At 44.4% G+C, this 26,637-nt stretch overlaps 1 protein-coding gene across 2 annotated transcripts in view; it reads right to left on the reverse strand.

The window, feature by feature from the left end:
• Positions 1 to 26,637, reverse strand: part of GRHL2 (grainyhead like transcription factor 2) — a 74,094-nt gene that overhangs the window by 38,375 nt on the left and 9,082 nt on the right. The window contains exons 2-8 of one of the 2 annotated variants that reach the window (XM_081874327.1): positions 19,316 to 19,505; positions 18,130 to 18,197; positions 16,870 to 17,266; positions 15,272 to 15,327; positions 11,621 to 11,774; positions 9,891 to 10,002; positions 8,208 to 8,302 (exon numbers count right to left, since the gene is read on the reverse strand). In XM_081874327.1, the coding sequence (XP_081730453.1) occupies positions 8,208 to 8,302; positions 9,891 to 10,002; positions 11,621 to 11,774; positions 15,272 to 15,327; positions 16,870 to 17,266; positions 18,130 to 18,197; positions 19,316 to 19,505 (1,072 nt within the window). Of the gene's footprint in view, positions 1 to 8,207; positions 8,303 to 9,890; positions 10,003 to 11,620; positions 11,778 to 15,271; positions 15,328 to 16,869; positions 17,267 to 18,129; positions 18,198 to 19,315; positions 19,506 to 26,637 lie in introns of both variants that reach the window. The other variant, XM_081874326.1, reaches the window with a different exon arrangement.

Here is a 26,637-nt window from a genome sequence, read left to right on the forward strand (position 1 = left end):
AACCTATCAACCCATTATATTTTAATCATTTGTTTTTGTTTCTGGTTTTTAGAATCTTGCTGCTAGTCCCAAGCCCTAAACACTGGGCACAGTAGAGCTTTAAATAAACAAAACTCCTTTGTGCAGAGTAAGTGCAGCTTTTATAGTTTCTTTTGACATCCGTTACCTTATAAATTCATGCAAAGTCAACGCCTTTGTTCTAGCTCAATACCAATGTCTCCAGCAAATGTTTACCTTTCCCTTTAAGAAGCTTCCTTTACCCTGCACCACACCCCAGCAACTACATAAAAACTCGGTTTGCTGCAAATGGTAGGTGCACACCTGTTCGGCCATTCGTATACCTTGCAGTTGCTAGATGCATTGCAACCACAGTGTTTTATTTAAAACACCCTGCTTTATGTGCGATTTAAAGAACCCTGCCTCTCAGCCAAATACTACACTAATTTTGGTAGTGGTGCTTATACACCGTTTCTTCTTTTCTAATTTTTAAAGTACTGAATGTTAACGGAAATTATACGTTTTTGTACATGTTAACAAGAGAAAATTAAATACGCACAAACCATAGCCGCACAAACCAAAGGTTGCAAATTATGAGGTTCTGCAGGTTTGGTAGGGATCTCTACTCATATTAGAGGCTGCTTACCCTTGCAAAACTACAGGGTCAGGAAACACTTTAGCAGGGTTGATCACACTGTTAGGCAGAATGAGGCAGCTGCATTAGGTGGCAGCTGCTGGAGGGCAGGAAAAAGCAGTGAGGAGTTGGAGGGCAGAACTCTATGTGCCACATTGCCTGTCCTGACCCCCTCTAAGTTAGTCTACTGCCTTGACATGTGGCGGGGCACTGGTGTTGAAATTCAATTTAATGCCTCCACCCTGCTCCCATTACACCCTCTTCTGGGTCTGCAAAAAGCACAGGTGTGCACAAGCTTTGAATGCACATAAAATGGTCATTCCCTGTATGTGGAAGTGTGTATGTGTGTGCATGCTCATAAGCTCCATGTTATCCTTTGCCTCAGGCAGCAAAATATATTTGGCCAGACCTGAGCTTAAAATTAAAGAGTTATCAGATGTATGATGGGTTTATACACACATACACAGGTACCGGGCAAAGGGAAGATGCAATTCAGCCCAATGCAATTCTGGGCTGCATCAATAAGAGTATAGCATCTAGATCAAGGGAAGTAATAGTGCCACTGTATTCTGCTCTGGTCAGACCTCACCTGGAATACTGTGTCCAGTTCTGGGCACCACAGTTCAAGAAGGACACTGACAAACTGGAACGTGTCCAGAGGAGGGCAACCAAAATGGTCAAAGGCCTGGAAACGATGCCTTATGAGGAACAGCTAAGGGAGCTGGGCATGTTTAGCCTGGAGAAGAGGAGGTTAAGGGGTGATATGATAGCCATGTTCAAATATATAAAAGGATGTCACATAGAGGAGGGAGAAAGGTTGTTTTCTGCTGCTCCAGAGAAGCGGACACGGAGCAATGGTTCCAAACTACAAGAAAAAAGATTCCACCTAAACATTAGGAAGAACTTCCTGACAGTAAGAGCTGTTCGACAGTGGAATTTGCTGCCAAGGAGTGTGGTGGAGTCTCCTTCTTTGGAGGTCTTTAAGCAGAGGCTTGACAACCATATGTCAGGAGTGCTCTGATGGTGTTTCCTGCTTGGCAGGGGGTTGGACTTGATGGCCCTTGTGGTCTCTTCCAACTCTGTGATTCTATGATTCTAATATGTTATTACAAAGCGAAGGCCAAAGGCCCAGCAATGTTAAGGGCACAGGAATTGTGTCACAACTCTCCATTCAAAAGAGCCCATCAGAATAAGAGTTATCGACTGCCAACAAAAGAAGATGAATGGTGCACTAAAGACCAAAATAAGAACATTTCTGTTCCTTCCAAATATTGCCCCTCGCAAGGCTTCTCTGGTGCCACCAGCAAACTAATCTGGTGCCAGGAGGCAGCACAGATGTGCTAATCTTGTGACAAGAGTACGAGTTTTGTGGGTGGAAAGGGAAAGGGAAAGGGAAAGGATGCAGTTCCTCTAAGGCCGTCTTTCCCAATCTGGTGCCTCCAGATGTCTTGGGCTGATGAAAGGTGTAGTGTAATCCAAAACATCTGGAGGCACCAGGATAGGGAAGGCTATTCAAAGGCCAATTCTCTCCCTCCCTATGATTTTTCATGGGTTATACATAATAATAGGGACAAGGTCAACTATGGAAACAAGCTTTTTGTCAAGGATGAGGGACACACGCCTAATCTGGTGCATGTTGCACTAAAATATTCTAAAGCAGTGCTTCTCAACTTGTGATAGTTGACAGTATGGGTCACGTGGTATAGTGCTTAAAAAGATCCACAGCAATCTAAAGATCTAAACAAGCAACTCTGCCCACATGGAAGTAGCTTCCCTATGGTACGGATGAGTCCCAGTTGGTTGGATTTTGTATTTACTCCTTATCTTTATATAACATTTTTCCTCCAAAGAGCTCAAGGTGTCATACTAGGTCCTCCCCTCCCTGTTTTATACAGAGTAACCCTACAACAGGCATCCCCAAACTTGGTCCTCCAGCTGTTTTGGGACTACAATTCCCATCATCCCTAACCACTGGTCCTGTTAGCTAGGGATGATGGGAGTTGTAGTTCCAAAACAGCTGGTGGGCCGAGTTTGGGGATGCCTGCCCTACGAGGTAGGTTCAGCTGAGAGGCACTCCCTGGCTCAAGACCACCCCGTGAGCTTCACAGGTGAGTGGGAATTTGAACCTGGGTCTTCCCAGTGCTGGCCCAAGACTCTTAACAACCACAACACAGAAAAGTCCATGACCTGTGTTATCAGTCTGGCTCCTGTGGATGACACATTCGCACATGCCTCAGCACTCTTGAGACTGCACTATATAGTCTCTCATGTTGCTAGGGGTGTCACTGAGCACAGTGAATATGATGGTATCACTATGAAGATCCCTTCTCCTTCAAAAGTCGCTAGGATAAAATATATTCCGCTTTAAGAAAGTGCTTTTTTCCCACATTCAACTCCAGGCGGTGCTCTGGTACACTGAGCCTTGAATCTTAATTTCCGTAAGAGAGGCCTTTGTATGGGTGAAATTCATTTTAATCTCAAAATTGTGGGAAAAGAGGGAAATGGCCCTGGAACAATGGAGCCAGTTTAAAAAACTATCCTTAAGGGAGGCTATAATTAAAGCTTCCAGCTCTCTGGAGTGAGGTAATTGTGGAGTGGGGTGGGGGTGGGGAGCTTCCTCCACAGGAGGGAATCTTATCTGGAAATGACTAGGTGAGCGAGAACGAGTTAATGCCCAGATATGGAAACAGCTCACCATGTGATCTTTCAAGCATTATGCCTCACATGAACCTATGGGAGGTAGGAATAGTATTGCAGTGTGAAGGGTGAGGAACACAAATCAGTGGGCGTTTTCTCCCCCCCCCCCCAGACCTGCAACCCCGAATTATTATTATTACAAGCTAATTCTTGTCAAAATACTTGGGTTATCAGTGCACACCTGTAGTCAGAGATAGTTGATACCTATGAAAATAATGTTCACGAATCGCCGTAAGAAGATGCTACAGCAGAAATGGCAGGCACCTCGACTGCCACAACTGCTGGTGTCAGGGTGACCAAAGGGTAGGAATGTCAGAAGCTGTCTCATAGGGTCCATCTAGCTCAGGATCGCCAACACTGACTTGTCAGCAGCTCCCTCCGATTTCAGATTTTCTCCAGCCCCACCTGGAGAAGCCAACGATGAGGAGGAGGAGAAGTCTGGATTTTATATCCCGCTTTATCACTACCCGAAGGAGTCTCAAAGCGGCCAACAATCTCCTTTCCCTTCCTCCCCCATAACAAACACTCTGTGAGGTGAGTGGGGCTGAGAGACTTCACAGAAGTGTGACTAGCCCAAGGTCACCCAGCAGCTGCATGTGGAGGAGCGGGGACGCGAACCCAGTTTACCAGATTACGAGTCCACCGCTCTTAACCACTACACCACACCAAGACCTTTCGACTGCTAAGCAGATGCTCCTCCATACATTAGCTGCAAAATAGCCTGAGCACTTAAGTATAACACATTTTAAATGCCCCAACAATTGCTCAAAAATAAAGAGACGCTCTATGCTGCTAACGAGGGAGAAAAGTGATGAAGGAAACAGGACTGGTGTTAGGCCATGTGTTAAAATGAGGTACCTCCTTCCCTCAGAGCCTCTGGTCCCTCCTTGTTCAATCTCCCCCAGGCCTGGCAACATCCACTGAGTCCTCCATCAACCCAGTCCCATGGCTGCAACATCCATTTGTTTCTTGCTGTGCATCCCTACTCTGCTCCCTTGAGGAGATTCAGGTGAACAGCTGAACATCATGACACAGGTGGAGCCATCCAGCAGAGGCTGTGTGGCTGTACTTGCCCAGCTCTGCCATGTGGGAACAGCTCTGCTTGCCACCCCCCTTGCTTGCAAAACATGTCCAAGAATACTAGGAGGAACAAATCTCTAATCACATCCCTTGGCAATGAGTGTTCAGTGCACTTACATAAACTGCCACCTATGCTCTTCCATCTGAATTTACCTTTAGCAAGCTCTGCCTATTTGCTGCAGTAGGTCGACAATGCCCAGCCTCACATCAATTCCCAAACCAATAGGGCCTCCTGGCAGGTGCTACAGGGCTTGTACTAGGACATGGGGAGGCAAACTAAGGCCCAGGGGCCCAATCCGGCGCAATCGCCTTTTAAATCTGGCCCGTGATTGGTCCTGGAATCAGCGTGTTTTTACATGAGTAGAATGTGTGCTTTTATTTAAAATGCATCTCTGGGTTATTTGTGGGGCATAGGAATTCATTCATATATATTTTTTTCAAAACATGGTCTGGCCCACCACATGGTCTGAGGGACAGTGGACCGGCCCCCTGCTGAAAAAGTTTGCTGACCCTTGTACTAGGACCTTGGCAGATCATGCACTGGTTCCCTGCTGGTTAGAGGGCAGAACAACAGGTAGTTCCTGCTGAAACTTTCAGACAGCACTCCATAATCCTCTTCACTTGTGATGTTAGGTGATGATAGTGGAACAATCAGGTGCCTCCATGGGAAAGGCATTCCAAAGGTGAGATGCCACCAATGGAAGCACTCTCTTCTCCCACCTTTGGCTCCCTCACTTCAGAGGGAGAGGCCACCCAGAGGACCTTAGTAATGACCTTAGCAATGACCTTAGTAATGGGCAGGCTAATGTGGCCTAGGTGATCCTGGGGGACTCAGGTCCCAAATCATATAGAGCATTACTGGCAGGCACTATTACCTTTATTTGTGCTCTAAAAATGGACAAGGAGCCAGTGAGACTGTTGAAACACTGGAAATATATCTCCCACCCACCCACCCATTGCCTGGTTTGTTAGCAGCCTAGCTTGTTTTTGGACTATCATAACTGGGTGGTGCTGTGGTCTAAACCACAGAGCCTAAGGCTTACTGATCAGAAGGTTGGCGGTTCGAATCCCCACGATGGGGTGAGCTCCTGTTGCTCAGTCCCAGCTCCTGCCCACCTAGCAGTTCGAAAGCATGTCAAAGTGCAAGTAGATAAATAGGTACTGCTCCGGCGGGAAGGCAAACGGCGTTTCCATGCGCTGCTCTGGTTCACCAGAAGCAGCTTTGTCATGCTGGCCACATGACCCGGAAGCTGTCTGCGGACAAACGCCGGCTGTCTCGGCCTATAGAGTGAGATGAGCGCCGCAACCCCAGAGTTGTCCACGACTGGACCTAATGGTCAGGGGTACCTTTACCTTTAACTGTATTTGGACTAGCTTGTTTTTGGACTAACCCAGCCTAGCAGGGCTTCTGGTTAGTCTTCAAAGGCAGCCCCACAGACAATGCTTCATAGTAGCTTGAACTCTGCTGGGAAGGACTGTGGGACAGTTAAGAGTAAAATCCCACCTGTGTTTCTCAAACCAGGATAATACTTCATTTTCAATCAATAAAAAACCGTAATAGCAATTGCTATTTTTGTTTTGTGAATAGCAATAGGTTACTAAGGTTCCCGCAGGATATTTGCTTCATACCATGGAGACCAGGGTCAGGCCGACCTGGGCTGCAACTTAATAGCGCTGATTGAAGTAAAAGGCGTTTCAACAGCAGGCTTGCAATTTCTGGTTAAGACTATTAGCCAGCATTTATCTGCAGGTAGGAATGATCTGAACTGCAACACTGCAGACAAACACTGACAACGCCGAGGCAGGCCGAGGATGCTGTGAAGCTAGAGTTATCCAGGGGGAGGAAATGCACAGAGTAATGATGTCAAGCTGTGTGTTATGCCAGGCTCAGATGCTTCAGTAAGAGTAGAGCATCCCTGTTTCTTGTAATGTTTCCTTTTGCTTTACAGAAGGATGGAAGGAGGCAAGTTATGCACACATGGCTAAGGGCTATTTTGTTTGTCCGTTCGTTTTGTAGGAAGTGGGTAATAGTTTAATTTATTATTATTATTATTATTTGGTGCAATGGACCTAACGGTCAGGGGTCCCTTTACCTTTATCTTTTATGCCCAGCACTTTTAATGGTTCCCTCCTATGTTATTAACATCTTTTCAATAAAATGCTAACATTCTTCTGCAGGCAAAGGACTCACACACAATGGGGGATTTGTCTCACTAAGCACAGCAGGATGTACTCTTTCATCAGCAAACATGAATAGCCCAAAATCACTCAGGCTATCAATGAAAGCTGTTCTGAACTCTTCTGCAAATGGACTTCCTTCGCTCAGTATTAAGACAGTCCTTCTGCTCCTAGTGTCACAATGGACTGTCTTCAACCCTAAGCCTGGGAAATCCCATGCAGAAATGCAAGGATCACGTTTATCTTCCTTATATGCAGTCATGGCTACTCTTACTGAAAGGTCAAAGCATTACATTGTCACTGGGTTTTCCCTCTGGTTCCAAACTATTTTCAGCTGCTTTTATTTACTCTAACAAAACAGAATGCAGCAGCACCAATCCACCTTTCCTTTCCATTAAATGGGCCTTCACTGAATCCGCACAATTTGTATCAGTAATTACGACACTTTCTTGGATAAAAGGAGCCAAAAATAAAGTAAAAAGCACTTTTACAGTCCTCACACACATTTTTATATAAGTTTTGACTAATGTACATAGTTTTGCAAGGAATGTTCCTTAATATAATGCATTTTTGTATGTCTCCCCCCACTAATACCTTCACTTTTATCCACATTACCATAAATATTACCAATGCAGCTCTTGTTGTGGTAGTGCCCAATCACAAGATTTGAGGAATATTCCAGAATTCCTTTTACAACTATCAGCTGCTGATGGTTTGTTTACCAAACTGATATATTATCATCATCCATTTTGTATGAAAAGGTTTAAATTTATTTCTCCATAGGATCTGAATAGTTTGATCACACAATTTCTACTTTTGTCCTTGCTGTTTGCATTAGGGCTGGGGAAAAAGCTCTGTCTGACACTCTGAAGAAAAGCTGCCCATCTGACCTAGTACCTCAGGTGGCACAATGGGTCAATGCATCTGGCTGTTAACCAGAAGGTTAGTGGTTCAAGTCCACCCAGGGACAGCTGTAGGTAGGATTCCTGTACTGCGGGTTGCTCCCAGCTTTATGATTCTATACCAGTTGGTTTCTTGGACCCTTAGTGGAAGAGAACATTTCAGCAGCCCTTCAAAGTAACATTTTATAAAATAGTTCCCAAGTCAGAAATCCCTCGAATTTCAGTAAAATATCAAAACCAGATATTTCTAAGCTTTAAATCAAGCATGACTACAAATCCTATTTTCTGAGCAGCCCTAATAAGTACAAGTAAAAGGTAAAGGTAAAGGGACCCCTGACCATTAGGTCCAGTCGTGGCCGACTCTGGGGTTGCGGCACTCATCTCGCTTTATTGGCTGAGGGAGCCGGCGTACAGCTTCCGGGTCATGTGGCCAGCATGACTAAGCTGCTTCTGGCGAACCAGAGCAGTGCATGGAAACGCCATTTACCTTCCTGCCGGAGCGGTACCTATTTATCTACTTGCACTTTGACGTGCTTTCAAACTGCTAGGTTGGCAGAAGCAGGGACAGAGCAACGGGAGCTCACCCCGTCACGGGGATTCGAACCGCCGACCTTCTGATCGGCAAGTCCTAGGCTCTGTGGTTTAACCCACAGCGCCACCCGCGTCCCTAATAAGAACAAGTACATTTCAATTAAGTTTGCTGGGGGATGATGCCTTACCTTTGCTTCTTCATTTACATCCCAAGTAAAAGATATGGCATTATAAGCGATTTCTTCTATATTCCCGATTGTGTTAAAGCTCTCCTTGTAGTCAGCTGCAAAAAAGAGCAGATCACAGATCATTTTGTAAAATTTAGATTTTTGTGTTTTTACTCAGGCATGTTTTCACATTCCACATCACTTGAGTTTCACTTATGGTGACTACAATATGTTACAATATCTATACGTATGTGTCACTTGGTTGATCACAATCCAGGTGTAACTTCTGTTTAATTCCTTTTGTTTTACTGAAGATGCCCTGACGCCTCCTCACAGAACTACATTTCCCCATGATTCCCTGGGAAGGGGGAATAACAATTAACACGATTGCATCGCCTCAGAAATAAGGCCAATTGGGGTCACTAGGAATTGCCAACTAAGAGTGTGCAAGATTGCAGCCAAAAACAGTTTACAGCTGTGGTATAGATAAGCCCCGAGTCCTCAAGTGCCTTATCCTTATCTCATTTTGCACACCCAAAATTCATGCATAAATATCACAGGCAATATTGTATGCAAAAGCACAAAAGACCCACTTAATAGCTCTTGGGTGGAAGCATCTTGCATGACATTAAATAGGAAAATGATATCCAGGACAACATATATAGTTAGGTTGTGCTGCTCTGACTCACACAGGACAGCAAGATCTGTTCAGTTTAGGTCACTCCAACTGAGAGTTAAAATGTGACAAAAGGTTTAAGAGAACGGCTGATTACAACTGATACATATATAGCCTAGGGGAAAGGGAGGGTACAGTATGACAGTATCTTTGAAATATTTTACGATTGCCATAAATGAGGGGAAGAGCCATGACTAGTACCAAAAGCTAGGCAAGCTGAATAGCCATGGGGCATCTCTGCTCTGAAAAGCAAAAATGGGTACAATTCTGCTCGAATGGTGAGGGAGAGGTCATGGAGAGGAAAGAGAATGGGGGAGAGAAAATGGCTGATGGCCCAATGCCTGGTTACTCCCAAATTCTGAGCCTATTTCTGGGGGGGGGGGAATAATAATAATAATGATGATGATGATGATGATGATGATGATGATGATGATGTTGGAGATGGGCTGATAGTTCATTGCCCTGAAGCCAGAACAAGGGATAAAAACCAATGTGTGAGTAAGATATAACACGAGCCAAATAATAGGAAAAGCTTCTGAGAAATGCAAGCCTACTGAATCACTGGTTTTCCGTTGACGAGGCAGGACTTACAAGTGAGTTACAACATGATCTAAAGCAGGTCATAATGCCAATGCTACTATCCTTATCTTTTGTTTACATTTCTAAAAAGAAGGAGAATGGAGAGGAAAATGAGAAACAAGAGGCAACAACAAAAGAGAAAATGTAGATGTAAGCTTGACAAAAGTCAAGTGGGTTCTATGATGTAAGTCAGCAATAAAGTTAGAAATGAATTCAGTACAGCACTGCTAAATGCAACGACTGGACCAGGGCGGTCCAATACCAAACTTGCGTTCAGTGACCAGACTGGGGTGATCCAACAGCAAACTGATGGGTCACTAATTGGCTATCCCTGCTCTACAACAAAAACAGCTTTCTGGTGCCTGCACTTATTCTCCTACCAGAAACCTCCAATGTTACAAAAAGGCACCAGTGAGAATGGATGCTCACAGGACTGCTTTCTCACTCACCAATGTCAAGGACCCTTTGCTTTGCTGTGTGCTGCCGAGAATGCCAGTATTTCCAATGCTTCAGCTGTTCGTCGCGGTTTTTATCCTCGCTGAACACAACCATGATCACACTCTGGAAAGACCACAGAAAAACCTTAAAATGGTTGATGGGGTTGACCAAGCATGAATGCTAAGCAAGATAAATCCTTAAACATTTTTTGTCTTGCCATTTGTACCTGCCTGGAGTACATTTTGCTCCTATTTTTCTGATAGGGAAATAAATAAATAGCTGGACTCTCGTATCCACAGATGTGCCAGGGAGGGACTTGCAAGTCTTAATGAAACCACATTCAACTGTCATGGCATTTGTGACATCAGCAAGCACAGAGATCGCCCATAGGCTGCCTCCTGTATTCACTTATTCTAAAACATTATATATCTCTTTTCAAAACAAGTTTCAAAGAGGCATACCAGGGGCGGGGGGGGGGGGTGACCCACCAATACCATCAAAACTGACATTTTAAAAAAAGAACAGAAAATCAGGATCTCAGCTATTGAAAGCTTCTTGAAAAGGTCTTACAGCCCAACTAGACATGTTGTGTGTCACCCTTGAATACAATCACCCATGACTTATTTCTAGAAATAAATATATCAGTGAGGTAGGTTGAATTCAGCTTGGGAGTTCAGGTGCTGGGTGAGGAGAGGTTAATTCCCTCCTCCACACTGTTTTCCCAGTGAAAAATGCCCTATATGGCGTCTGTATGTTTTGTCCCATTCGGCAACTAACAATTTCATGTTTTCATGGGGGAAACAGTGTGTGGGAGGGCCGAGATTAAAACCCTCTCATCCAGTGCTGAAGCACCGAGCTCTTAAAATCCATTTTAGAAACGAAACAGGGAATCCTATGCACATATCTCTCTGGTCACATCTAGTCTGCCTCCCACGCCTTGCCCTTGAAAGTTCTTTTTAAAGTCAAGATGCTTCTATCATTACTTAGCATTTGTATGCTCAAAGCACTAAGGATTGGCCTTATCCAAGCTGCTGCAGCGTGGAGGTGCAGAAATCCCCCTGGGCACTGTTACACTTTCTGCCTGAGGCAGGTTTTGATGCAGCACACCATCGAAACTGATTGTAACCAATGCCCTTGTGCTGACTTCGTGGCTTTCTGTGGATTTTTAAATATTTTGTCTCGTTGTTGTTTTACTGTTCAGGACTATACAGTGGTACCTCGGGTTAAGTACTTAATTCGTTCTGGAGTTCTGTTCTTAACCTGAAGCACCATTTTAGCTAATGGGGCCTTCCGCTGCTGCCACCACGCCACCGGAGCACGATTTCTGTTCTCATCCTGAAGCAAAGTTCTTAACCTGAGGTAATATTTCTGGGTTAGCGGAGTCTGTAACCTGAAGCGTATGTAACCTGAAGCATATGTAACCCGAGGTACCACTGTATGCTGCCCTAGGAGCTTTTTTAAACTGAAGGACGATCTCTTTCCAATAAATAAACAAATGGGAACAAAGATAACTTCGTAGTCCATTAAACTTTGCTAGAGGAGTTCTGGTTTCTTTTTAAAGAAAAAAGCAGATCCAACCTGTTTCAGCTAACTGCTTCGTAAGTCTGTTGACAGAAATGAGTGACCATGTCAACAAAGTGTGTTTGGAGGCAGGGTGAACACACACACACACACACACACACACACACACAGAACGCTATTAGTTTATCACTATTACCAATCTCATAAAGACCAGCCGTACCCTGACTTTGCTGATGGGATGTCTGAAGCATTTGTTGTCTCCAGTCTCGCTCAGAGTTATGGCATAGAACTGTCCTTTGTTTAAGTACGTCATTGGTCCTTCTCCTTGCTTTTGACGCAGGGATTTGGTCGCTTCCAAAGTATAACGGAATGTGCTGCTATGTGAAGAAAGTAAGAACACAACACCAGCAGAATTAATAACAAAAGCCACTGAGTTCTAAAACGCAGATATTAGGCTTTTATGGAATCGTATAAATGGCCGCAGTTCAAGAACTAGCCTGGCACAGCTAGCCTGGAAATAGGAAATACAGATTCAGCTCTGCCGTTAGGTGTGAAGCTCAGCTGGTGGCCTTGAAAAAGCTGCCATTCCCTCTCAGCCTAACTTACCACACAGGGATGCAAGGCTAAGAAGAACAATTCCAAGCCCCTTGGAGGAAGGAGAGGTGTGGGCAGAATAAAAGTGAAACAAAAATAAAGAAAAGGTCTAGGTAACTGCCATGGTATTTACGTCAGAGCCTGTAATGTTGTCATAATGGAATTTATTGGCCACAAAGCAAACACAGCACACACCCATCCCTAGAGTGATTTATTATTGCATTCCGTATTTTTACATAGATAGAAGTGTTTATTTTATTTTATAAAGAAAGGTGGGGGTATGGTTTGTTTGTTTGTTTGCGTATTTATAAGCTGCTTCCCAACAAATGTTTCTGAAGCATTGCACCACTAAACACACACATAGCAAAAATATATACATGATAATCTAAGAAGCATTGAGAGTTGCTGCCATTCAGTGTATACAATATGGAGCAAAATGGTCCAATGGCCTGACTCAGAATAAGGCAGATTCCTATATTCCTATGGTTTCAAGGAAAATTTATTTACTATGGATAATTTATTTACACTCCTGTTTTCAACAGGAACGTCTGGGCTTCTTGCGGTACTACTGTGTTGTCTCTTTTACAGAAGCCAAAGTGGGATATATATATATATTCTATAATAATAATAATTTATTATTTATACCACGCCCATCTGGCTGAGTCTCCCCAGCCACTCTGGGCGGCTTCCAATTAAGTGTTAAAAACAGTACAGCGTTAAATATTAAAAACTTCCCTGAACAGGGCTGCCTTCAGATGTCTTTTAAAGATAGGATAGCTGCTTATTTCCTTCACATCTGAAGGGAGGGTGTTCCACAGGGTGGGCGCCACTACCGAGAAAATATATTACAGCCTCATCTATGCAACTGCTGACATACCCCATCAATGACCTGGCACAGCAGATGTTAGAAAAGGGCTGCAGGAGTCCAGTGAATGCAGAATATTACGCAAGTGAATCAAAACTTCCTCTCTTTTTAGTACTGCATTTCCTAGAAACCAGCTTGCGTGACATTTGATCACCAACAGGCAACATGCTGCTACTGGCTGGAGAGGAACAAGAAATGGCGGCCGCAAGCCACGGGAGGTGACCCCTAACTATTCTCCCCCACAGTGACTTGCTGTCGCTCCCGCTAGGACAAAAATTGAGCTTTGAACGTAATGCTGCAGCTACAGGAAAAGGAGCACGCAAAAAATGCAACCCCAAGGTGTCAGAGAGGCGAAAAGGTAATAAGCAGCCTGCTGATGCTATACAAGGGTTTGTGGCAGGCCCAGAGCTAAGGTGACATATAGTGGCAAGAGGTGCGAGATTCCAGGGTTTGTGATTTCTTTTGGAACCGAGGCACAGAGGAGACTGGGTGTCTTTATTGAAGCCTTGGGACCTAAATACCTATAGGAGTGTCTCCATCCATACTAAAATAACCATGTGTTAAGATCATCATGGGAGGCCCTGCTGCTTATCCCGCAGCCAATGTACATCTACTAATTCGGGAAAAGGCTTTCTCTGTAGCAGCGCCCCAACTATGTAATGCCCTCCCCTCAAGAGATGAAGCAGGTGCCAACTTTTCTGAACTCACCAGCAGCCTAAGGGCTACTGATTTGCCCAGGCCTTTGTAGGGGTTTTGTACCGGGTCAGTTGACAAGCAGCTTTATTCTGTATTAATCTGTTTTATATTTGGCAATGTTTGATGTTTTGGCCACCCTGTTTTATGAGACTTATTGATGTGGTTTTACCTATTTTTGGGCCCCGCCCTTGGATAGCTGTGTGGTGATGAACAGCTGGTGAGAAATACTTTTAAGCAAACCAACAAACCAGCTCTTAAAATTAACACAATTGATTTGCTGAAAACTGACACTTGATCTTCACATGCTTTTTGTGAGGCCTTCCCTTTCTCAAATAAAAGTCTTCAGTTTTAATGCTTTAAAGGAAACAATAATTCAGGAAGGTTTGGAGCACAAATTCCTAAAACCTCTTCCTACTTAAACTTAAGAGCTTCATTCGTAGTGTTTGGAGCATAAGCCAGGACAGGGTTACGCAATAGCAAATTCGGTTGCTATTTGTGAACAGACTTTTCTGACAATGTTCTTAAAACTCAGAATATACCTGACCAAAATTGTAATCTCTTTCCCAAAGCACAAGGGAAATTTCTTCCATCCCATTGATCATGCCCTAGAGTAGGAGGAGTTATACAGAGAGCAATTCCAAATTTATGTTATTTTACTCTTACCTGGCTGCAAGGTCTAAGAAGCCAGTGTAATTCAAAATCAGCAGAAATGCCCCCTCTAATCTTAGTGGGTGTTGGATTCAAACTCTGCTCCTTTTTTAAAGTGAATAATTCATTTTTGTCTAGGAAGGTACTAAAACTGTAAGGCTTTAAACCTTTTGCCTCACTGTGCTAGGGTTCTTTGAAGATGAAGGTTTTTTGGCCAATGGGGGGCGGGGGGAGATCATTTCCTCGTAATCAGCTTCATGTTGTGTTGGTGAGGTATGAAAGGTTATCCTTACATTGCTATCTCTCATGTTAGCATGGCCAACCAGAATGCTTTCCTAAGGCACATTTCACACACACCCTTTTTAAAAGTTTATTGTTCTAGCCAAAGGCCTGAGTGTGAATAACGCAATCATGGAAACAGAGCCAGTCACAAAGGTCTGTCCTGCCTGATCATCACCCTTCTCCCTGATGGGGTGGCGTCTGGCTGTGAAAGAGCTTTGCAGGATACACACCTGTGAATAATGCATCCACTGTTCTTATTTTGGCATTTATTTTGCTTAGGCATTTTAAGCATCCTTCATTATTGTTTTTGCCCCCTTTCAACTGCCTCTGTTGCTGATAAGCTCATTTTATGGTTGTTCATCTACATGTCGGTTGCTTATTTTAAGCTGTACCATGCACTGCAGTCTAGACTGCAGAAAGAAGAGAAGTAGATATTTTAAATAAATAAATATTAAGTGCACCAGTGATGGCCACTGTCACAACATAGACATGAGAAATGAAAGAGCAAGAGCTTTAATAACACCACATTTTCAGCATTATTTATACTAACTGTGCCTTGAAAGACAAGTGTACTAAATTTCAGCCTCCTATTCACTGAGAAAGCGCCTTTACAATTTTGATACCTCCACCGGCTGGTGAGAGAGGCACAAGGAAAAAAGAAGGAATGCTGAAAGGAGACCATCACACTTTCCTGGATGATGGAGTAGGCACCAAGGATGGGCCCTGCATGCCCTCTGTTTACACCTGACACAAACCAAGAGAGTCCAGTGCACTGCTGTTACTTACTTGGCTGTTTGTTCATAAATGTATTCCTCAGGCCCCACAGATCCACTGCGGTATTTCTGGAAAACACAGAGGAAAAGAGTCAAATCAAATCACTCGCGTTTTAAAAGTCAAAGGATTACTGATACGGTTAATCAGGTACTTCATTAACTACATTTGCATACGGCTAAAACAACATTTGTACACCACAGTAAGCCAAAGGAGGGCTTACTACTGTGACCATGAAAATGTGCAGGATTCTTGAGACAAACTTGCCTCTGCTTTGCTCCCTGGGCTTTTAACCCCATCGCAGTGCAGCAGCTAAGCCAAGTTTTGGCTGACTGTGTCGTCCAACCTGGTTTTCTCCACCTGATCTACAATCTGTAGCCATAGGACAAACCTTGTTTACAGATCACGATTAAGGAAGAAGGACCTTAATCGCGATTCCCTGGTTTGGGTGACATGCCGCCCGGGAGTTGAAAGCCTGGGGAAGAGCAAAGCAGAACTGAGCTGGCTTCTGGAGGGCATGCTAAGATATAAACATAGCCAATATTTTTGAACGCCAGAAATAGGCTTTGTTTTCCATGTGAAGCCCAAGAATAGGACATTACCTCAGAAGAGGTATTCCCTTCTTTGTGGCAGAAGAGGAATTCCCTTCTTTGTGGCAGAAACTAGGGAATGCCGCTTTTAAGCTTGGCATTACAGTTCTTATAAAAATAACAAGTTGGCTCCAGCCTGTTAGTTGAAATCAGTGTGACTAAGATTCATGAGTCGCTTATGATTTTGAGGACACCCAAACTCAACTGATTTCCTAATGCATCAACTGATTTCCTATGCATCCAAACAAGGTATATATAAAAGAAATCTGCTGTCCATCTATGCAGGTGACAAAAGAATAAGAAAGGCTGCAATCCTAATCCTATTTACCTGTTACAGATAGGTAGCCGTGTTGGTCTGCCATGGTCAAAACAAAATAAAAAAAATCCTTCCAGTAGCACCTTAAAGACCAACTGAGTTAGTTCTAGGTATGAGCTTTCGTGTGCATGAAGAAGTGTGCATGCACACGAAAGCTCATACCTAGAACTAACTCAGTTGGTCTTTAAGGTGCTACTGGAAGGATTTTTTTTATTTTGTTTTGACCTATTTACCTGGGCGCTGTGGTCTAAACCACAGAGCCTAGGGCTTGCTGATCAGAAGGTCGGCGGTTCGAATCCCCGTGACGGGGTGAGCTCCCGTTGTTCGGTCCCTGCTCCTGCCAACCTAGCAGTTCAAAAGCACGTCAAAGTGTAAGTAGATAAATAGATACCACTATAGATAAATAGGTACCACTCCAGCGGGAAGGTAAACGGCATTTCCGTGCACTGCTCTGGTTTGCCAGAAGCGGCTTAGTCATGCTTGCCACATGACCCAGAAGCTGTACGCCGGCTCCCTCTGCCAGTAAAGCGAAATGAGTGCCACAACCCCAGAGTCGTCCGTGACTGGACCTAATGGTGAGGGGTCCCTTTACCTCTACTAAACCCCACTGAATTCAATAGGGCTTTTGCTCTGCTGAATAGGCCTGGTTAGGATAGTGCTGTTGCTCAGTACTGCCATACCCACAGCAGCCCAGCTGAAAGACATACCTCTGCCCCTCCATCTTTGAAAGTTTCGCTGTAAGTGCTATCGGGAGTACTCCGCTGGTCATCTTTCAGGTAGGTTGAATGGGACATGATGCTGGGCACCTCGTAATGCGCATGCTCAAATATAACACTCCGGTGCTCCTCATTTTCTCCCCTTGCGTAATGCGCCGATGGAGCCACATAAACAGGGGTGTACTCTTCTGCTTTCACCACCATCACCCCCGTCACAGAAATGGAAGTCGGGCTTCCGGATACGCTGGAACTGAACTGCTCCCTTTTCGAAGTCTCCAGCTGCTCCTGATTCAAAGAAAGGTTCACCGGCACTGTTTTCAAAACCTGGACTCTGTTTTCCCCACCGCTGGCCAAGTTGCTCTGAGCTTCACTGGTGGAAAGGCAACTTCTGGGGAAAGAAATGTGAATAAAAGGTCATGGGCTAAGTTTTGTAACTACAGTTACCCGGTGTGGTGCAGTGGTTAGTGCTGGACCAGTACTAGGAGGACCTGGGTTCAAATCCCCCCTTGGCCATGAAGCTCGTTGTGTGGCCTTGAGCCAGTCTTACTCTTTTCTCAGCTTTATAGGGCTATTCTGAGGGAAGTATTAGCTGCTCTCTCTCTTGCTCTCTCTGTGTGCATATGTGTGTGTGGACACATGCCCAGGGAGAACCATGGACCAACCTGTGCTGCTTGGAAAAAGATGGGCTATAAATAAATAAGATTCCACTTTTCTGGCTTCATGTTTATATTGTTTTGGCTTTATATCGGGGCATTATTGCTTTTAATTGCACTGTTACCCACCCTGAAATAAGCTGAATAAAAGGCATATGCAAATAAAAAGAACAAAAAAAAAAAAGAAAGAAAAAAGAAAACACGTAATATGAGGTGTAATAGTTATTAATGCATAAAGTTTCATACTGTTTAAGCTGATTGGCTTGGATCCCTAAGATGCAATTGTTTTAATTGCTTTTATACATGCAACTATTTTATAAATGTTTTTTGTTGTGTTGCGAAATTGCTTTGAGATACTTCACAGGAAGCAATTCATAAATGAAATAAACAGTATTTATACTGCATGGTGAACGGGAGCAGATCCCGGAGGCTCTTGCTATGTGGGTGCCCTACCATGCTGAATCTTGACCCCAGCCCTGATCATAAGCAATCTTGCTACTTTTTAAAACTCATACTCCAGCAAGTATTCCACCCCCACCCCACCCCGCTTAGAAGCAGCCTATTGATGTGCTTTTAAAATAATAATATAATACTGTACCTTTTATCTTGGTCTTCTTGATTATCACTCACTTTGTTAAGAGACAACACCCTTTTATCTCTAGGAACCTGAAACAACAGGATTCACATTATGCGACTATGATAGTGATGGCAGGGGATAAGATTAGCCAGCTGGAACAAATTTGACTCTCAAAGCAATCTTATCTGTTCCCTGTAAAAGGTAAAGGTAAAGGGACCCCTGACTGTTAAGTCCAGTCTCAAACGACTCTGGGGTAGCGGCGCCCATCTCGCTTTACAGGCTGAGGGAGCTGACGTTTGTCCGCAGACAGATTTTCCGGGTCATGTGGCCAGCATGACTAAGCCGCTTCTGGCGAACCAGAGCAGCGAACGGAAACACCGTTTACCTTCCCGCCAGAGAGGTACCTATTTATCTACTTGCACTTTGACGTGCTTTCGAACTGCTAGGTTGGCAGGAGCTGGGACCGAGCCACGGGAGCTCACCCCATTGCAGGGATTCAAACCGCCGACCTTCCGATTCATAAGTCCTAGGCTCTGTGGTTTAACCCACAGTGCCACCCGCGTCCCTATTTATGTATTTAGGAATTTAGATATCCCAGTTTTTGCAATATACCTTGCAATATACGCTTAGCATACAATAAAATCAAAGAATGACAAGACAGCAAAACCCAAACAAAACATGAAAGCAAAGCAACACTAAAAACTATCCAGAGCATCACGGCAAAATATATACAACCCAAGCCCTGGAAGAATTTTTAAAATCTCAGTTATTCATCTAAAGCAGGGGTGGACTAATCTGTGTCCCTTCAAATGCTGCTGAACTTCAACTCCCTTCGGTCTCAAACAGTGAAGCCAATGATCAGGGATGCTGGGAGTTATGGTCCAACAACATCTGGATGGCCACAGGGTAGCACTTAAAGGCTAAATGAGAGGCAGTTAGCCAGTCCACCATAAGAAGGACATTCACAACCTCGGTGCCACTACCAGAAAGGCCGTGTTCTGTCTCCCAGCGAAGCAAACTTCCAGAGGTTGAAAGATGGACAACACCTCAGATGACCACTATAGAGAGTGAGCAGATTCATGCAGGAGGAGGCAGTTCTTTAAATAAGCTGGCCCCAGGACACCGAGGGCTTTATAGGTCATAAAACACAAGTTGAATTTTGCCAGAAGTCAGTGCAGCTTGATTAATCCTCGTTTGAACTCCCTACCTTGTAATAATCGTACAGTAACCCAAGAGCAGCTGCGCTGTCCTCGTCCCCATTGATGCTCATCATAGCCTTTGTAGCTGCTGTTAAGGGATTTTCCAGATAAGATTTCCAGGCTTCATCTTCACTCGTGTAAGCCCTCCTGGTATTGAATGGAGCATCACTTGGCACCACAGTCACAAGCCGGTTTTTACTGCAGAAGGAACAGGAAAATATAAACACAGGCAGTGGTACCCAAAGAGACCTCTCATTCTGCAAAGGCAGGCAAATTTCAGTAGCACAATTCATCCTAGACAGAATAAGAAAACATGTGGCTTTTTGATCATCCGAAAGAGGCAACTTTTTATTGATTTAAGGGGGTTACGTTAAGGACTTGAGGAAAAGTCACTTGATCCAGGGGCAGTCCACCTGTATATTGACCTATTCCTACCTTTTTTTCGTAATGGTGGACATAAACCATAAAGTGAGAATATTCTTCACAACTGTGAGCAGGGCAGTGCGGTTGGGTAAGTGAAGACAAGCTACAACAATCAACTATAAGGTTGCTCACTGCTCCTGCTCAGGCTGCACAGAAAAAGCATTTTGATTCCTGAGATTCATTCTGATTTCACAGATAAAATCTAAGGGATAAAATTCTACAGGATGTGTTGCTAATGTGCGAAAATAGTCAAGATCCAATGATCCCCAGGTACACATCTCCAGATGGTGGAGATGTCAGGCGCCATCCAAGCATCTTCACTTGGTTGCACGTGGCCGATACCCAGGTGCAAAAATGCACCTGGCGCCTGGTTAATTTCGAACACTGAGTACAGGAGAGGAATTCTTTCAGATACTTGGGCTCCAAGTCATTTAGGGCATTATATGTCAATAGCAGCACCTTAAATACAGCCCAGAACAAAGACATGGCAGCGAAGATCCTTCAAGACTGATGTTATCTCAGCTGGCTGCCCCAGTCAATATAAGTTTCCTGCCCATGTTTAAGGGCAGCCCCACATAAAGCACATTACAGTCATCCAAACAGAACATTCCCAGAGCTTGAGTTGCTACAGCAAGGCTATCTCTCTCTTTCCTCCAGGAATGGCCATAATTGCTTAGAGTGGAAATACCTATTTAGCAGTACTAACTAGCATGAAATTTGCCCCCAACTTCCTACAAATCCTCAAACAAATATACTCCCAAGCCTCAGCAAAATGCAGAACTAACAATATGGACTCTAATACCATAGCAATCCAAAGAGGCACAAACAAGGATGCCCACTGTCTCCCTTCTTATTTATCCTGGCTCTGGAACCCTTAGCAATCTGAATCCGAGCGGCCACAGACATCAAGGGAGTGGAAATAAAAGGCAGAACCTACAAATTAGGGCTTTTTGCAGATGGTCACAACGCCAGACCCCATAAACACAGCAACCTCCCTAAACAGAGAACTCAACACATTTGCAATGGTGTCAGGCCTATAAATAAATTTTGCAAAGTCAGAAGCTATGTGCTTCAGCACCCCTCCTCACACCCAAAAAGAACTCACTAATGTCACCAAGATAAAGCTTTGCCACAGCAAGTTCAGATACCATGGGGTACAAGTAACTAGAAAACCTCAATAAATTATACCTCCACAACTACAAGCCCGTGGCGACAATAAACAAAAGACCTAAAGAGATGGAACAACATGAATTTCACTCTCTCAGACAAAATAGCCATGATCAAAATGATCACCCTCCCAAAACTAACCTACTTATTCCAAACTAGTGAACCTGCCATAGCTCAAAGAAAGCATTCTGTGCCTTTGAGGCTACCTGAGCCTCCAGAGATAGTGTTGGATCAAGGAGTAGCCTTAGACTCTTTCAGGGAGCCTAGGCTCCCATCCAGAAGAGGCTGCCTACACACTTCCTGGATCCAAGAATCACCAACCCACAATGCTTCCATCTTGTCATGATTTAGTCTCAGTTTATTGGCCCTCATTGTCCATTCCAGCTCAGCACCGGAAGAGACTCCCCTTATTCTTAAGATAACAAAAAATAGAGATGGGTATCATCAGCATACTACTGACACCACGTTCCAATTAAATTGGATTGCTAAGGGTTCCCAGAGCCAGGATAAATAAGAAGGGAGACAGTGGGCATCCTTGTTTTGTGCCCGGTGACCTCCCCCAGCGGCTTCCATATATATTTAATTATTTACAAATTCATAATCTGCACATTAACAAAAAATATAGCAAGGAAGAGTACAACTTATAATTATGAAAAGCAACAGAAGACCCAGAATAACCTCATTAAAAATAAATAAATACAGAAAAAGAAAAATCATGCCATAAAGACCTAAGTAAAAAGGTTTTCAAAAGACATTTGGCTTCCCTTCTCTCAAAGAATCCTGGGAACCGTAGTATGCTAAAAGTGCTGGGAATTGTAGCTGTTAGGGAGTCTCCTAATTAGTCTCGGCACCCTTAACAAACTACAGTTCCCAAGAGTCTTTGGGAGAAATCATAGCTGTTACAAGTGGTACAAGAGTACACTTTAAATGTATGGTACAGAGACAACCACGTTCATTTCTGGCTCTCCCTACGACTAGCGAATCCATAGCAAAGTGCATGATATAAATCATGTGCCCTTGCTGCAGCGACGTAATTCATAGTTTGCGGAACTGAGCTTCCCTAGATTACTTTAGTGAAATGTGCTTTTTCTTTTGTTTAGTGTTGAATACAGAGCACACACCGGTCAACAATTTCACTCAGTACTTAAGCCTCCCCCTGCCCGCCCGCCCCAAAAAACAACAACACTGTACTGTCATTTTTCTCCCTGTAACTACTGAGTATTGACGCTCTCCCCTGGACGTTTGAAAAAGAGTTCCTTGCTGCTTATCTCACCACGCTTCATTGAAATAACTTTTTATAGGTACCATTTCCTGAGAGTGAGTGGCAGAAGGAACATGGGGGAGGAAGATAAGAGGCGGGAGGAGATGATAAAAATGTGGGGGAGAGCCCAATGATTACATTTTCAATGGCGCTCTCCAACGGCACACTGCAGCAGCTCTGCCAAGTGCAGAGAAGGCGCGGAGCCATTCCTCCTCGCCCTCCCTCTTCCAACAGCTCCTGCCTGCCCCATAGAAAAGGCCTCTTAAGAAGGCCAGAAATCTTGATACAGCCAACCTCAACCTAGCCTTGACCCTTCCCCTAGGGCTAGGCTTCGTGGGCTTTGATGTAGCAGCTAATTGAGAATGACCCCAGAGGTAGATGCCAATCTATAAATTAAGAAAGTCAAAACCACCTTCAAACGCAGCACACACACACACACACACACAAAACAACAGACGAGACTAATCCAAAGGCTTGTTGTTATTTAGAAAAATATTTCTATATCACTATTCATAAAAAATATCAGCGTAGCTCACCATGATGACACACACACACAAAATAAACAAATAACTCATGCAATAAAGAAGTTAACACCAGAAACGAGTTCACTATTACGGAAAGATGTGTTCTTAGGTGCCTGTATAAGCCTGCACAGGTTTCCAGAAGGTGTGTAAAAGCTGAGTGTGAAACTGGCAAGGAGTTCAAGAGCGGTAGAATTTCGAGAGTGACCCACAAGACAAGTTGTGGCTGGGGGGTCTCTCTTGATCTCTCCGCCTGAAATTCCAAGGGGGGATTCTGAAAGCTGGAGAAACCAACCACCTCTGGTGGGGTACTCAGGAGAGGCTATTGCAGGAAAAGCAACTAAGAGTCTTCTGGAGAAAAGATCTGCTCTGTTTGTGTCTTTTGGGGTGATGATGTCAACATTTTTAATATTAGTTTGATTCGCAGGTTCTTAGGATTGCCCATGGAGGCACTGGATAATTCTTACACACCCATCAAACCCTTGGTTGTGGGGAGCAACTGGTGAGCTCAGAAGGAAGAGCAAGTTTAAAGAAAGTTTGAGAAACATCATATTAATTCTTCTCAAATCACCACAGAATAGAGGTAATCATACATTTTCAGACCACTGAAAATGAGCGCTTGACACGGCATCCTTAGAAACTCAGTCACGGCATGCTATCCTTTGAACACAGTTTCTTTACTTTTATGCAGGGCACTACCTATTTAAATATCTATCCTAGTTTTGTTTTGCAGCAGAGATGGGGAAGCTGTGGCTTGTTGAACTACAGATCCCATCATCCCTGACCACTGGCCATGTTGGCTTGGGTTGATGGGACTTGGAAGTCCAACAACACCTGGAAAGCCACAGGTTCCCCATCTGTGCTTCACAGCCTGCCAGGAATGGCTACAGGTCTCAAGAGATCCTTGGCAGGAGGCCTTAGTGATCCTCACCACCATCTGCTTGCTTGCACAGAGCCACTGGCAAGCAAGCATGCACACAAACAGACAATGGAAGCAAGGATCAGGGAGTCAAGGGTAGGTAGCGGTCTTTTCAAAACTCCAAGACATCAGAAACTGCCTGAGGATGCCAAGGTCTAACGCTGATCCTCCTACACCTTGTATTGGGAGGTAGGGCAGGGGAATTAGGCATGTATGTGGGCAAGACAGATCATTATTCTGCACAGATATGCTGGAGAAATAACTTCACTGCTAACTTCTATACATTTCTGAGCCTGGCATCATTACCAAGAAATCACTCCCTGCCTGCCAAGATTAATTAGAGATAGAGCAATTCAATAAATATTTAATTACGAAACAAACTTTTGAAAAAAATAATTATTTTATTTGGGCTGCTTGTTTGTTTTGTGGCAATACCAGACAAACAGGAGGAGGAAAGTGTTTAAATAAGTCTCATAAATAATAAGCTGTAAGAAAAGGCACCAATACATTTCCACCAGGGAAAATGTGAACAGCGGTTATGAGGTCATTTCATTGTTATGCTGTTTCTTGACTTGGCACAGGGGTGGAAGGCAGGTGGGCTCCATCTTCTTTCAGAAAACAGAGTCTAAGTCTGGTTTGATCACTGCTAGAAACCCCTGTCTCCTCTGCCTGCTTTCTCAAGGTTTTCTGGGGTTGCCTTTCTTCCATTCACCATCATCAGGAGTGAGCATTAGTGGATGACGCAGGGGGGCCTTGCTGCTTACCTGACCTCCCTCTGACAAGTCAAGGCTGGAGGGAGGGAGGTCAGGTAAGTGGTGCAGGCCCACTCAGTTGAGGTTGGTTACATCTCTCTGTAGGGATGTCTTGGTGATGCTCTCACATCTATGAACAGCATACAATATGGGAAAGGGCCATGGCTCAGGATGAGAGCACACACATTGCCTGCAAAAGATCCAAGGTTCAGTCTCAAGTATCTCCGGGCAGGGCTGGGAGAGATCCTACCCAAAATTCTAGGCACATTTGGAAATCTGAGAAAATGTTGTGAGCAGCACAATGTATCCATTTCACAGAATAAAAACTAGTGATGGTCAGAACACACTTAACTTTAAAGTCATTTATATCACTGGCTCTACTGCTAGTATTACAAATTCATAAATATAATCGAGGCGCTGAATGGCTCCTTAAACCATCACCAAAACGGAATGCCTAGCTGCCATTTTTGGGCCAGGCGGATTGGAAGCCATATTTCTCAATATGACTTTTTGGTTCCTGAGGTATTCTGATTGTGCAGATAAAAGACAATGGATAGAATTCCACAGGATGTGTTGCTAGTGTGTGAAAACAGTCAAGATCCAAGGATCCCCAGGCATGCACTTCTAGATCCTGGCGCCTGGGCATCTTCACTTGGTCGCAAGTGCAAAATGGGTCTGCAGCCTAGCAAATTTTGAATGCTAGTTTGGCACAATCAATGCATCCCTAATATTGTACAATTATAAGATTACTATATAATCTTGGAAAGTTTATAGTCTTAGGAAGCGTGTGGCCGTGACTATTGTAGGGGGACCAGACATTTCTTAATTTGCCACTATGCTACTGATTAAAAGGTAAAGGTACCCCTGCCCGTACGGGCCAGTCGTGTCCGACTCTAGGGTTGTGTGCCCATCTCACTTAAGACACTTCCGGGTCACGTGGCCAGCGTGACAAAGCTGCATCTGGCAAGCCAGCGCAGCACACGGAAATGCCATTTACCTTCCCGTCAGTAAGCAGTCCCTATTCATCTACTTGCACCCGGGGGTGCTTTCGAACTGCTAGGTTGGCAGGCGCTGGGACCGAACGACGGGAGCGCACCCCGCCGCGGGGATTCGAACCGCCGACCTTTCGATCAGCAAGTCCTAGGCACTGAGGCTTTTACCCACAGCGCCACCTGCGTGGGTACGACCAACCAAAAATGCCACAGAACAGTAAGCAATCTTTTGAGTTGATTAGAGCACTTCAGCAACCTGAACTTTGAACAAAGTATGGGGGGAGAAGCAGAAGGGAAAGGAATAGTAATAGTAATTATTGTAATTATTATAATATTATTTATACCCCACCCATCTGGCTGGGTTTCCCCATCCACTCAGGGTGGCTTACAACATATCTAAAAACATCAATCCTTAAAAACTTCCCTAAAAAGGGCTGCCTTCAGATGTCTTCTAAAAGTCAGATAGTTGTTTACTTCCTTGACATCTGAAGGGAGGGCATTCCACAGGGCGTGCGCCACTACCGAGAAGACCCTCAGCCTGGTTCCTTGTAACCTCACTTCTCACAGTGAGGGAACCAGCAGAAGGCCCTCAGAGCTGGACTTCAGTGTCTGGGCTGAGCAATGTGTGTGGAGACACTGGGCTGAGGCCATTTAGGGGTTTAAAGGTCAGCACCAACACTTTGAAATGTTCTCGGAAACGTTCTGGGAGCCAATGAAGATCCTTTAGGACCAATGTTATATGGTCCTGGCAGCCACTCCCAGTCACCAGGCTAGTTGCCGCATTCTGGATTAGTTGTAGTTTCCAGGTCACCTTCAAAGGTAGCCCCACATAGAGGGCATTGCAGTAGTCCAAGCGGGAGATAACCAGAGCATGCACCACTCTGGCAAGACAGTCCGCGGGCAGGTAAGGTCTCAGCCTGCATACCAGATGGAGCTGGTAGACAGCTGCCCTAGACACAGAATTCACCCGAACCTCCATGAAAGAAAAGAGCTGGCTTGATATTGGTGCCACAGTACAGTGGTACCTCACATTACAGATGCTTCAGGTTGCAGACTCTGCTAATGCAGAAATAGTACCTCGTGTTAAGAACTTCACCTCAGGATGAGAACAGAAATCGTGTGGTGGCAGCGGGAGGCCACGTTAGCTAAAGTGGTACCTCAGGTTAAGAACAGTTTCAGGTTAAGAACGGACCTCCAGAACGAATTAAGTTCTTAACCTGAGGTATCACTGTATCTGCTTTAGTCAAAAGTTCGTTTTTATGTTGCAGTCTTAGAAAAGGCAGGCTATGGGGACA

This window comes from Podarcis erhardii (assembly GCF_964252035.2).
Source record: "Podarcis erhardii genome assembly, chromosome: 8".
Classification (NCBI taxonomy): domain Eukaryota; kingdom Metazoa; phylum Chordata; class Lepidosauria; order Squamata; family Lacertidae; genus Podarcis; species Podarcis erhardii.